The following is a 13,639-nucleotide window of genomic DNA, read 5'->3' on the forward strand; positions in this document are numbered from 1 at the left end:
GGGAGATTTGGAGAGGGGGAGATCGGAGAAAGCGGAAATCAGGAAGGGGGATTTGGGCAGGGGGGAGATAGGGGAGGGGGGAATTGGGCAGGAGGTGATCGGAAAGGAGGAATTTGGGCAGGGGTAGGATCAGGGAGGGGGGATTTGGACAGTGGGGGATTTGGGCTGGGGGCTTTAGGGAGGAGTGGGATTTAGGGAGGGAGGGAGTGGGATGGGGGATTTAGGAGGGGGGGATTCAGGGAGGGGGAGATTTGGGGAGGAGGGGGATTTGGGGAGGGGGGAATTAGTGATGGGGAAGGGGAATTTGGGGAGGATGGGAGAGATTTGGGGAGGAGGGGGTGTTGGGGAGGGGGGATTAGTAATGGGGATGGGGGATTTGGGGAGAAGGGGAGAAATTTGGGGAGAAGGGGAATATGGGGAGGGGGATTTAGAGACAGGGTTTTGGGGAGGGGAGATTTGAAAGTGGATACATTTCGTCTGTTCGCGGGATGTTACCAATTGTGAACCAGGAAGTAAATGAGTTTTGAATGGGGATGGCTGGGTTATTGCTGCGAGTGCTCAGTTCATTCACTAATGGGGAAGGGCGGGCAGACGTGCCTCCGGGCTGGGACACCGGGGACCTGGGGGCCTGCCTGCTGCTGGGGGAGGAATCCTGCGGGAAAACCTCCCTCCTCTTCCTGGTAGCGGCCACGGCAGCCGGCCCGGGGGCCGGGCGGGTGCTGTACCTGGGCCCCAGCCCGGTGCAGACGCTGCCCTCCCCCTTGCTGCGGCTGGAGCCCGCCAGCCTGCGGAGGATCCAGTTCGCCTACCCCGGCTCGGCGGAGGGGCTGCTGGAGGCGCTGGCGTCGCTGCATGAGAGCCCATGCAGCCTGCTGCCCTCTCTCATCCTGCTGGATGGGCTGGACAGGTACCTGCAGGAGAGCCGCGGGCAGGACAAAGCCCAGCAAGCGGCTCTCATCTCTGCTTTACTCCGGGACAGCGCTGCCTGGCTCAGTGAGAAGCTACAGGGAGATACACAGTGTCAGATTATTGTAACACTCAAGGTGGACACTCCAATACTGCATTGCTTTCTCAACATCCATCTCAATGTATCATTCTATTAGAGAATTTGATTTTATTATTGTCACTATATTAGTATACAGTGAAAAGTATAGTGTTGACAAAGGGTCATCTGGACTCGAAACGTCAGCTCTTTTCTCTCCTTACAGATGCTGCCAGACCTGCTGAGATTTTCCAGTATTTTCTCTTTTGGTTTTCAAATTCCAGCATCCCTGCTTGTATCCAGTGGAAAGTATTGTTTCTTGTGTGCTATAAAGACAGGCATACCGTTCATAGAGAAGGAAAGGAGAGAGTGCAGAATATAGTTTTGATTTGATTTATTATTGTTGCACGTATTAGTACACAGTGCAAAGTATTGTTTCTTGTGCACTATACAGACAGGCATACCGTTCATAGAGAAGGAAAGGAGAGAGTGCAGAATATAGTTTTGATTTGATTTATTATTGTTGCACGTATTAGTACACAGTGCAAAGTATTGTTTCTTGCATGCTGAACAGACAAAACATACCATTCATAGAGAAGGAAAGGAGACAGTGCGCAATGTAGTTTTGATTTGATTTGATTTATTATTGTTACATGTATTAGTACACAGTGCCAAGTATTGTTTCTTGTGCTCTATACAGACAGGGCATAGAGAAGGAAAGGAGAGGGTGCAGGATGTAGTGTTACAGTCATAACCAGGGTGTAGAGAAAGATCAACTTAATATATGGTCGGTCCATTCAAAGGGTGGCACAGTGGTTAGCACTGCTGCCCCTCAGCACGAGGGATTCAGATTCGATTCCCAGCTTGAGTCACTGTCTGTGTGGAGTCTGCATGTTCTCCCCATGTCTGCATGAGCTTCCTCCAGTCTCTCCGGTTTCCTCCCACAGTCCAAAAGATTTGCTAAATTGCCGTGCTAAATTGCCCCTCAATGCACCCAAACAGACACCAGACTGTGGCGACTAGGGGATTTTCACAGTAACTTCATTGCAGTGTTAATTTAAGCCTTACTTGTGACTAATAAATGAACTTTAAACTTTATTATTGTCACATGTATTAGTATACATTGAAAATTATTGTTTCTTGCACTATGCAGACAAAGCGTACCGTTCATAGAGAAGGAAAGGCGAGTCTGTGGAATGTAGTGTTACAGTCATAGCTAGGGTGTAGAGAAAGGTCAACTTAATGCGAGGTAGGTCCATCCAAGGGGTAGCACAGTGGTTAGCACTGATGCATCAGCATCAGGGACCTGTGTTCAATTCAGGCCTCAGGTCACGTCTGTGCAGAGTCTGCACATGCTCCCCATGTCTGCGTGGGTTTCCTCCCAAGTGCTCTGGTTTCCTCTCACAGAAGCTAGGGTAAATGCATGGGGTTATGGGGATAGGGCCAGATTGCGGTTGGTGTAAACTCGATGGGCCGAATGGCCTCCTTCTGCACTAGCGATTCTATGATTCATGTGATAATAATAAATCATATCAGACTGTAACACTATATTCTGCACCCTCTCCTTTCGTTCTCCGTTCTTACATGTGTATTTTATGCTAATATAATTTTTAGCATTCCTCTTATTTAATGTACAATTACATATAAAATTTTATTTATTCTAACATAATTCTTAGTGTTGTCTTAGTTTTATACTTATAGAAATAATTAGATATATTTATTCTATTTTTCTATTCAAATAGGTATTTTAAACCTTTATATTGCTGAAGATTTTTTATGATAATTACTTATTTAATAACATATTGTTATTGTGCACTTTTATCTTTCCCCACTGCTTGTTTTTTAAAAAACCTTTTGCCTTAAAAGTTTGTCATCCTGGGAGCTAGTTGGGGACAATCAAGTCACCACTTTTAGATGGAAGAAGGAGCAAAGGGTTATAGAACCCCTCTAGTGCAGAAGGAGTTCATTTGGCCCATCGAGACTGAATTGACAACAATCCCACCCAGGCCCTATCCCCATATCCCCATGCATTTAACCTAGCTAGTCTCACTGACTCTAAGGAGCAATTTAGCACGGCCAGTACACCTAACCCGCACATCTTTTGGACTGTGGGAGGAAGACGGAGCACCTGGAGGAAACCCACGCAGACACGGGGAGAATGTGCAGACTGCACACAGACAGTCACCCAAGACGGGAATCGAACCCAGGCCCTGGCGCTGTGAGGCAGCAGTGCTAACCACTGCGCCACCGTGCTGCAAAAGATTTGAAGCTTATGTTAAAGAAATAGGGAGCGTCCACAGGAGCTGGGGAGCCAGCGTTGCCCTAGGTCATTCCCTGGCAGGGTGCCAAATTCTTCATTATCTCCAGCAGCGGTGATGGGGTGAACGAGGTCGGAGAATCTCGCTTCTCTACTCTGCCAGCATTCACTAATACAGTCAAGGCTGTGATAATATTGATACTATCAATGATAGAACTTAGAACAGTCCAGCGCAGGAACAGGCCCTTCAGCCCACAATGTTGTGCCAAACATAACGCCATATTAAACTAATCCATTCTGCCAGCCCTTGGTCTATATCCCTCTATTCCTGTCATATTCATGTAAACAAAGAACAAAGAAAATTACAGTGCAGGAACAGGAAAGTGAAAAGAATTGTTCCTTGTGTACTATACACACAATGCATACCACACATAGAGTACAGAGGGGAGAAGGAAGGGAGAGGATGCAGAGTGTAATGTTACAGTCATAGCTAGGGTGCAGAGAAAGATCAGCTTAATCTATGGTGGGTCCATTCAAAAGCCTGATGGCAGCAGGGAAGATGTTGTTCTTGAGTCAGTTGACCTCAGAGTTTTCTATCCTTTTCCCAGTAGGAGAAGGCGGAAGAGAGAATGTCCAGGTTGTGTAGGGTCCTTGATTATGCTGGCTGCTCTCCAGAGGCAGTGAGAAGTGTAGACAGAGTCAATGGATGGGAGGCTGGTTTGCGTGATGGACTGGGCTTCAAGACTCTTTGTAGTTCACAACTTTTTGTAGTTTCTTGCAGTCTTGGACAGAGCAGGAGCCATACAAGGAGTGATACATCCAGAAAGAATGTTTTCTGTGGTGCATCTATAAAAGTTGTTTGTAGCAGAGATGCCAAATTTCCTTAGCGTCCTGAGAAAGTTGGTGGGCTTTCTTAACTATAGTGTTGATGTGGAGGGACCAGAACAGGTTATTGGAGATTTGGACACCTAGAACATGAAGCACTCGACCATTTCCACTTCATCCCTGTTGGCGTAGAGAGGGGCATATTCCCCACTACGCTTCCTGAAGTCGATGACTCACTTTGCTGAAATTAAGGGAGAGGTTATTGGAGCTTGCAAACGTATGTGGGCTCCAGATTTGGCAATGCCAGGCTGTGGGGGAAGGGGGCACTGATTACAATGCCCCTGGATCTGAGTTCAGGAAACTTCATACGAAGCAGAGATTGACACTAGCTCTTTCCCAGTTTGTTTGAGTCTCACTCAGACCTTTGTTTCCTGATTTTTTTTTTTGAAATATATTGACTAATGGGCTTCTCTCATTTTCTTTCAGAGCCTCACTCAGGAGGAAGCTGCCTTGGACCTGGGTCTGCCTATGATCGAGCGCTACTTCCCAGTGAAGTGTGTGGTGAAGGAGGAGCTGTGTGAACTGGAAGGGGTCCAGCGCTATCTCGTTTCCTTTGACGGATTGACAAAGATTCGAGGGGCCGAAGGGCCTCCGACAGCACAAAGTGTGGAGGACTGTGCCTGGGAGCTGCTTTATGAGGCTGATAATGTGACAAAAATCCAACGTGTAGCCAGAGAGAAGAGGGAGTGTGAAGAGACAGAGGTCGCTTGGCGATTGGGGGAAAGGGCTTCTGACTAATTTCAAATCTGTTTTCATAATTACCAGAGAACAATTCCTGCCCATCCTTCTTTTGATGTCCAACTACCCTCCCGATGTAACTCAGATCTTTACAACCATTGCACCATCGGAGCTGTCACCCACTGGGTGCGATGCCATGGCAAGGACCTGCGTGCTCTCTTGTGTGGACTGGAAAGACATTGGTCCAGGGAAATAATGTTCAAAAACTATGATGGTGCTCAACTGGTGCTCTGAAATAGTTCTCTTCTACATATACCTGGGAGAACAGCATGATGGCACAGTGGTTAGCACTGCCACCTCGCAGTGCCAGGGACCCGGTTCAATTCCAAACATAGATCACTGTCTGTGTGCAGTTTGCACTTTCTCCCCGTGTGGGTTTCTTCCAGGTGCTCCGGTTTCCTCCCACAGTCCAAAGACATGCAGATTAAGTGATTGGTCATGGTAAATTGTCCCTCAGTTTCCCAAGATGTGTAGGTTAGGTGGAGTAGCCATGTTAAATTGAGCCTTAGGGTTCAAAGATGTGCAGGTTAGGTGGATTGGCCGTGCCAAATTGTCCCTTAGTTTCCCAAGATGTGCGGGTTAGGTGGATTGGCCATGCTAAATTGCCCTTAGTGTTCAAAAATGTGCAGGTTAGGTGGATTGACCATGCTAAATGTGTGGGGCTATAGGGATAGGGCGGGGGGAGAGGGCCTTGATAAGATACTTTGTCAGAGAGTCGGTACAGACCCAATGGGCTGAATAGCTTCTTCTGCACTATAAGGGTTATATGAACATCACATCCTAAGGATGCAACTTGAGGATGCTGGCATTCTATGCTCGAGTGTCTGGACTGTGGCTTGAACCCACAACCTTCTGACTCCGAGGGTAGGGTATCCCTTGGCTGGCACTACCCTCCCTCTGAAATTCTTCCCTCTTGGAAAACCTGTGCCTCGTTCAAACACATTGGTGGAGATTTTCCGGACATTCCTGCCAGCGGGATGTTCCAGCCCTGGCCGATGCCAAGTCCTTGCCCGCGGGAACACCCCTTGACAGCACTAAAGTGAGGGTAGAGGGACCTTCACCACTGCAAAACATCCTGGATGGGGTGAGAGGGGTGGGATGGACGGGATGGAGGAGAGGATTGTAGATGGACGTGGGGGAGTAGATGGATGGTGTGAGGGAGGAGGGGAGTTGGGGGGGTGTAAATGGATGGGGTAGATGGACAGAGTGAGGGGGTAGTAGGGGAGTGTAGATGGATGGGGTGGGGGGGGTAGTGGGCGGTGTAGATGGATAGGGGGACGTGAAGGGGAGGGGCTGGGGGGTGTTCGGAGGCCTGGGGGGGTGAGGGGGGGCAGGGAATGGGAACCCACCCATTGACATTCATCTCTACAGCACAGGGAAAATTCTTTGGAATCTTGGATACGTTCATCAGCTTACTCCCTTCTCGTCACGGAGACTTTCCAAGGCCAGTGTTTGAAAAGTTGAGTGAGGGGAAATGAAAGAAGTGTTGTGTTCTTTTCCGGCTTAGCTATCTGAGGAGAGACCCTCTGCTTTTGGGAATGAAAGCACTAATTGGTACTTAGAAATTAAAGCCCTGGCAAACATCCCAGGCTAAGGCAGGAAGGTCCAGACCTGAGGTGTTTGGAATGGAGAAGGGTTGTTGGGAGAAGTGTGGTTACGGATTAGTCAGATTGCAGTTGGACATTACAGTTGGAGAGCGAGGGAAGATCTTCAATGAGCTTTACTCTGACACTTCTTTATGGCCTTATGTTTAGAGTGGAGAAGAGGCAATGTGTTGAATGTGCGATGTAGTTTATCTCAGGCCCCCGCTGGGTGGAGTTCTGCTTTCTGAATTGACTGAAGGAACGGCAGAGTGAGACCTTAGCTCCGATTGAAGTGTAGAGGGCACTTTTTGAGATGCTTTCACCCCCAAACCATTGCATCTTCGACCTTCCCTTCAGTCGGGGCTGCCTTTTTTTTGTAAGTCCCTATCAAAGGTTTCCACCGGGTGCTCCGGTTTCCTCCATGCTAAATTCTCCCTCGAACAGGAGTGTGGCGACTATGGGGGCTTTTCACCGTAACTTCATTGCACTGTTAATGTAAGCCTTACCTGTAACACTAATGAATAAACTTGAACAAGCTCCACATCAGCCTGAATATAAAATCAGTCGTGAAGTGAAACAGGAAATCAAAGTGGCTTCCAAGGGTGCGAGGTAAAGGAATAAACACCACATTGCCACAGAACAATAAGTAATTAATTGGCTTTTAAACCACAAACGTGCTATAAAATAGTTCATACTTTCTATATCTTGAGCCTCTTTTTTTTAATTAATCCTTGAGTCTCTCAGTCCTCAAGATTCTTGTCCACCATTTGCCAAACAAGGAAGCAGAGAGTACTTTACCCTCAGTCCGAAAGATAAGCCAGCCATTTACCCATCTCCACTGTGGGCAGGCATCTGAGCAAAGTCACAACCCATTGGTTCTAATGTAACACCTCCCGCCTGGCAGAGGGGTGGGGGGAATGGGGGATATGTATGGATAGGGTGGGGGGGAGGGGGTGCATAGGGATGGGATGGCGGAGGGGGTTGTAGATGGACGGTGGGGTATTGGGGATGTAGATGGATTCAACAGCGTAGCAAGTTGAACACAGTGTGAGAGAGAAGCAACCAATCCCTTCCAAAGGGGTTCATACATTTTACAGTTTTTCGAACCTGATGTTTTGAATTGAAATAAAATGCGTTCTGCTTTCCAAAGTTCTGAGACTTGTTACAGAATTTTTTTTTGATACTGTTTAAACCGAGTCTGGTTTTTAAAGTGTGCGCACGTGTGTATGTGTATTTGTGTGTGTGTATCTGTGTATGTGTGTGTGTGTGTATTTGTGTGTGTGCGTGTGTATATTTGTGTGTGTGTGTGTGTGTGTGTGTGTGTGTATATTTGTGTGTGTGTGTGTATATTTATGTGTGTGTGTGTGTATTTGTGTGTGTGTGTATATTTGTGTGTGTGTGTTTATTGCCACTGCTTCCCTAATTCTGGACTCGTTGGGGCTGTGCCTTCAGCTGCCTGTAGGCCCAAGGTTCTGGAAGTCACTCCCTCTCTCTCTTTCTAAGCCACTCTACCTGCCTAGGGGTTATAGATGGGTTAAGGTGAGGGGACTTTGGAGATGGAATACAATGTGGGAAAATCACTTTGCAGGATAAACGGAAAAGCAGCATGTTATTTAAGTGGGATTCCTCCGGGTGCTCCGGTTTCCTCCCACAGATGTGCAGGTTAGGTTGATTGGCCATCTTAAAATTGCCCCTGAGTGTCCCAGGATGGGTAAATTGGAGGGATTAGTCGGGACAGAGCCTGGGTGGGATTGTTGTCAGTGCAGACTCGATGGGCCGAATGGCTTCCTTCTGCACTGTAAGGTTTCTATGTAAAAGGTAGAAGGTATGCTGGGCACAGCTTGCAAGAGGTTGCCTCACTCCTCCGCCATCTTGAGAAAAAAAATTCTTAAATGTTATGGGGGTCTGTGTCTCCAGCACCCTTTCTGGCAGTGAGTTCCAGATTCCTACCACCCTCTGGGTGGAAATGCTTTTCCTCAAATCCCCTCTGAACCTCCCACCCCCTACCTTCAATCTATGTCCTTGAATCATTGATCCCTCCACCAACTTTCTTCCTGCCTACTCTAAGTCCCCATAATTTGACCAGATACCAGTAGTGCAATGGCCCTACTGAGAATGTGTCCGCTGAACTTACTTGGGCCCATTATTAAAGTGCAGGCAGGAACTTATAATGGGGGGTATGTAAAATGGGGATTGAATCAGCCCTGTGCAATTCGATCCAATTAAAACCTCAGTTCACCCGAAGGCAGCCTATGTTTTTGACTCTCTGTATCCAATCCCACAGCAGGTTGACTCATGCTATCGCAACGGTGACATTGGGTCAGAGATCGCAGGTGAGATTTGGCAGTGTTTTCTCTTTGTGCCCAACCAGAAACAACGACATGAATTTCTCTGCCCGCGATCTTCCTTGTGACGGCACAGTGGTTAGCACTGCTACCTCACAGCACCAAGAACGCAGGTAATTCTGCTCTTGGGGTCACTGCCTGTGTGGAGTCTGCACATTCTCCCCGTGTCTACGTGGGTTTCCTCCAGGTGCTCTGGTATCCTCCCACACTCCAAAGATGTGCAGGTTAGGTTGATTGACCATGCTAGGTTGCTCCTTAGTGTCTAAAGATCATAGAATCCCTTCAGTGCTGAAGGAAGCCATTAAGTCCATCAAGTCTACACTGACAACTATCCCCGTAACCCCACACATTTACTCCACTAAACCCTCTAATCTACAAATCCTGGGACAGTAAGGGGCAATTTAGCCTGGCCAATGCACCTGATCTGCATATCTTTGCATTGTGAATGTGTGCAAGTTAATGGCTAGGCCATGCCAAGTTGCCCCTTAGTGTCCAAAGATATGCAGGTTGGGTGGATTGGCCATGCTAAATTGCTTCTTAGTGTCAGGCTAAATACCTGCTGTTACAGAGATAGCGCCTGGGTGGGATTGTTGTCAGTGCAGGCTCAATGGCCGTCTTCTGTATTGTAGGGACTCTATGATTCCTTCGCGCCATTTCTGTGCCTGTAAGGGTGTGTGGAGGACCCACTAATCTTAGTGCCCTGTCATACTTGGCTGTGTGCGTCAAAAGCTTGGTGAAAATGTCAAAAGTTCAGAGCGAGATGAGCTTCCTGACTAGAAAGAGATAAACTTATCTTACGGACTAAGAGTTTCATATTGGCGCCAACCCAAGAACATTTGGTGCACAGTAGATGAGATGTTGAAGGCCCTTGCGCAAAACAGTGCACACTTAACAGCACAGTGCCGCCTTTATTTCCCAATATACGTGTGTAACTCTTACCCTTTCTTTTTGATTCTCACTTTTGACTTGAGCACCTTTCTCAACTCCAAAGATGCGCAGATTAGGTGGATTGGCCAAACTAAATTGCCCCTTAGTGTAAAAGATGTATGGATTAGGTAGATTGGCCATGCTAAATTCTCCTTAGTGCCCAAAGATGTGCAGGTTAGTTAGATTGGCCATGCTAAATTGCCCCTTAGTGTCTAAAGATGTGTGGGTTAGGTGGATTGGCCATGCTAAATTGCTCCTTAGTGTCCAAAGATGTGCAGCACCCAGAGGAAACCCACACAGACATGGGGAGAACGTGCAGACTCTGCACAGACAGTAACCCATGGCCAGAATTGAACCCGGGTCCCGGAGGCAACAGAGCTAGCCACTCAATGATTTAAGTAAGGATATAGGCACTGGAAGCAGTTCAGAGAAGATTTACTAATCTAGTATGTGGAATGGGTGGGCTGTCTCCTATGGAGAAGTTGGACAGGCTGGGCTGGTACCCACTGAAGTTTAGAAGAATAAGAGGCAACTTGATTGGAACATAGCAGATCCTGAGGGGCATTGACAGGATGGATGTGGAGAGGATGCTCCCTATTTGGGGGAGAATCTAAAACTATAGGGGGGTGGGTCACTTTGAAAATAAGGGTGTCACTCATTTAGGACAAACATGAGGACAATTTTTCTCTCTGAAAGGGTGCTGAACTCCTTCCCCTCAAAAGGTGGTAAGAGGCAGTCTTTGAATATCTTGAAGACAGAGCTGGATAGATTCTTGGTACGTAAGGGAGTGAAAGGGTATCGAAGGGCTAGGTGGGAACATGAGGTTGCAATAAGACCAGCCATGGACTGAGGGGACAGGAGGCCTACCCCTACTCTGATTTCGTACATTCCGAGTGTGCGTCATTATTGAACAGCAACACGAGTTGCTGTTCAAATCTCCAGAATCTGCCAATCGATCTCTATTCCTCCAACATTCACTTTGTACAGGCGCCTTCTTGCCTTTCCTGTCTCTGTTATTTTAAAGAACTTTTCATAGACTCCTCTACAGTGCAGAAGGAGGCCATTCAGCCCATTTGGGCTGTATCAACTCTCCGACAGAGCACCTTTACCCAGTTCCTATCTCCATAGCCCCACGTATTTACCCCGCTAATCCCTCTAACCTACAAACCTTGGGACACTATGGGGCAATTTATCATAGCCAATCCACCTAACCTACACATCTTTGGACACTAAGGGGCAATTTAGCGTGACCAATCCACCTAACCTGCACATCCTTGGACTTGCTGGATTAAGTACTCATTAAATTTATCTCAGAAAGTTAGAGCTTGTAATGAACATCGTAAGTATCCCTTTCATCGTGTGTAATAACGCAACCAATCCAGTGGCACAGTGGTTAGCACTGCTGCTGCACAACTCCAGGGACCCAGGTTTAATTCCTGAGGTTGAATCACTATCTGTGCGGAATCTGCACATTCTCCCCGTGTCTGCGTGGGTTTCCTCCGGGTGCTCCGGTTTCCTCCCACAGTTCGAAACATGTTGGCCATGCCAAATTCTCCCTCAGTTCCTCAATTCTCAACAGGTGCCGGAGTGGGACAACTGGGGGGTTTTCCCAGTATCTTCATTGCAGTGTTAATGTAAGCCTATTTATGACAGTAATAAATAAACTTACATTTAACATTTTACCATCCTGCATGATTTAAATTGTCAATTTTTTAAGAGGAGAATCAGCACAATTTTTTTTAACAGAAGAATCACGAAAGATATATATGTATAAAATAATTCAATCCATTTTATTTATAGAAAAATATCTGCCCAAAATAGGAGACAGTCATTAAAAAATATACTATATATATATATAACTTTTTAACATTGTAAAAAAAATGCTTTCTGTCAGAACAAACATTTCACGTACACCAGTTTGAATATCTTACAGTGAATCAAAAATAAAATCCCACAGATGCTGGATATCTGAAATATAGTCAGGAACATTCTTCCTGTCAGATACAAGGTCAAAGACCCAAAATGTTCCATCTCTACACATGTTGTGTCTGGCCAGCTGTGTGTGTTCTCACTTTGTGTTTTTACAGTAATGTGAATTGGGAGCTAGGCTCTGAGTTACCAACAAGAAGGTGTGGACGATCGTTTGAGAGCATTGCCATTCCGGCAGTGTTAGTAAAACAAGGGTTTGGCCAGCTTGACTTTACTTCACAATTACGCGAGACGCCATCTAACTTTTACCACTGCAAAACCAAGGTGAGTTTGGTTCCCTCCTGCCTAGCAACTACATCAACAGGCCTCAGATCGGAGAATCCCTACAATGCAGAAGGAGGCCGTTTGGCCCATCGAGTCTGCACCGACTGCAATCCCACCCTATCCATTTAACCCCGTGCATTTACCCTAGCTAGACCCCTCACACTTGTATAGCCAATCCACTTAACCCGCACATCTTTGGACACTAAGGGACAATTTAGCGTGGCCAATCCATCTAACCTACACATCTTTGGACACTAAGAGACAATTTAACATGGCCAATCCACCTAACCCACACATCTTTGGACACTAAGAGGCAATTTAACATGGCCAAACCACCTAACCCACACATCTTTGGACACTAAGAGGCAATGTAACATAGCCAATCCACCTAACCCGCACATCTTTGCACACTAAGGGACAATTTAGCATGGCCAATCCACCTAACCCGCACATCCTTGGACTGTGGACTGTGATGCACCACTGCAACACAGCCTCCCCTCCGAACCACCACATTGGTCTCCAAGAGAGGGTTACGCTGCGCAGCCACATTAAGTTGCTCCAGCTGTGTTGATGCGGGAAATAGTTCAGTATCAAAAAAAGGGAAAAGGTTTCCGTATTAATATTTTAAAACAACTCAAGTGTAATGGGTGTCCAACAGGAAAAAAAAACATACTGGACAAAGTATGTGGTCTGCCCCACAGAGGCTGCGACAAAAATTCTGTGTAACTAGCCTGGGCGTGTGTGTGTTGTTTCAGAAGAATGCACCATTCATTCTCCCTTTCTCTATCCACCAACACAGACTCCAGTCCTGATATTGTTTAGTCATCGATGTGGCAGCAGTTTTAAAACTGATAAGCTGTGTGGCTTATCCAAAAGTTCAATTGTACTCATGCCACTCAGAGGAGGTTCCATTCCTTGCTAACCTTTAGTTACCCCCCCCCCCGACCTTCGTCTCTTGAAGGCGTTGACTCTTTGCAAACATCCAGTTGCTCCTCACTCATTTCTCTTTAGTGTCCTAACCGGCCATTTGAAGTCAGCGACTGTCACCTTTGAGTGTGGACCTTGACACCACAGAGTTAGGGTGTAAGGTGGGAAGGTGGTGCAGTGGTTAATGCTGTTACCTCAAGCACCAGGGACCCGGGTTCAATTCGAGCCTTGGGTCTCTGTCTGTGGGGAGGTCACACGTTCTCCCCATGTCAGCGTGGGTTTCCTCAGAGTGCTCCTCCAACAGTCGAAAGATGTCTGGGTTAGGTGGATTGGCCATGCTAAATTGCCCTTAGTAACCAAAGATCTGCAGGTTAGGTGGATTGGCCATGCTAAATTGCTCCTTAATGACCAAAGATGTGTGAGTTAGGCAGATTGGCCATGCTAAATTGTCCCTTAGTGTCCAAAGATCTGCAGGTTAGGAGCATTGGCCATGCTAAATTGTCCTTACTGTCCAAAGATCTGCAGGTTAGGAGCATTGGCCATGCTAAGTTGTCCTTTACTGTCCAAAGATCTGCAGGTTAGGAGCATTGGCCATGCTAAATTGTCCTTACTGTCCAAAGATGTATGGGTTAGGCAGCTTGGCCATTCTGAATTGCCCCTTAGTATCAGGGGTAAATAAGTGGGGTTATGGGGGATAGGGCCTGAGTGGTACTGTTGTTGGTGCAGGCTCAATGGGCTGAAT

At 46.9% G+C, this 13,639-nt stretch overlaps 1 protein-coding gene across 1 annotated transcript; it reads left to right on the plus strand.

Moving 5' to 3' along the window:
* Positions 1–533: 533 nt before the first annotated feature.
* On the plus strand, positions 534–5,974 carry swsap1 (SWIM-type zinc finger 7 associated protein 1). The gene is made up of 2 exons (XM_080216583.1): positions 534–1,043; positions 4,551–5,974. Exons 1-2 carry the CDS (start codon positions 534–536, stop codon positions 4,860–4,862), a joined length of 822 nt encoding a protein of 273 aa, XP_080072709.1. The 3' UTR covers positions 4,863–5,974.
* Positions 5,975–13,639: the final 7,665 nt, after the last annotated feature.

Source organism: Carcharhinus amblyrhynchos, chromosome 33, assembly GCF_965287045.1.
Source record: "Carcharhinus amblyrhynchos chromosome 33, sCarAmb.v2.hapA, whole genome shotgun sequence".
Lineage (NCBI taxonomy): Eukaryota > Metazoa > Chordata > Chondrichthyes > Carcharhiniformes > Carcharhinidae > Carcharhinus > Carcharhinus amblyrhynchos.

What these genes read in the sequence shown, in the direction of transcription:
- swsap1 (XM_080216583.1), top strand. Translation starts at nt 534, where the DNA reads ATGGCTGGGTTATTGCTGCGAGTGCTCAGTTCATTCACTAATGGGGAA. An exon ending in AGATTATTGTAACACTCAAG is followed by an intron (nt 1,044 to 4,550) that starts GTGGACACTCCA and finishes ATTTTCTTTCAG; the next exon opens with AGCCTCACTCAGGAGGAAGC.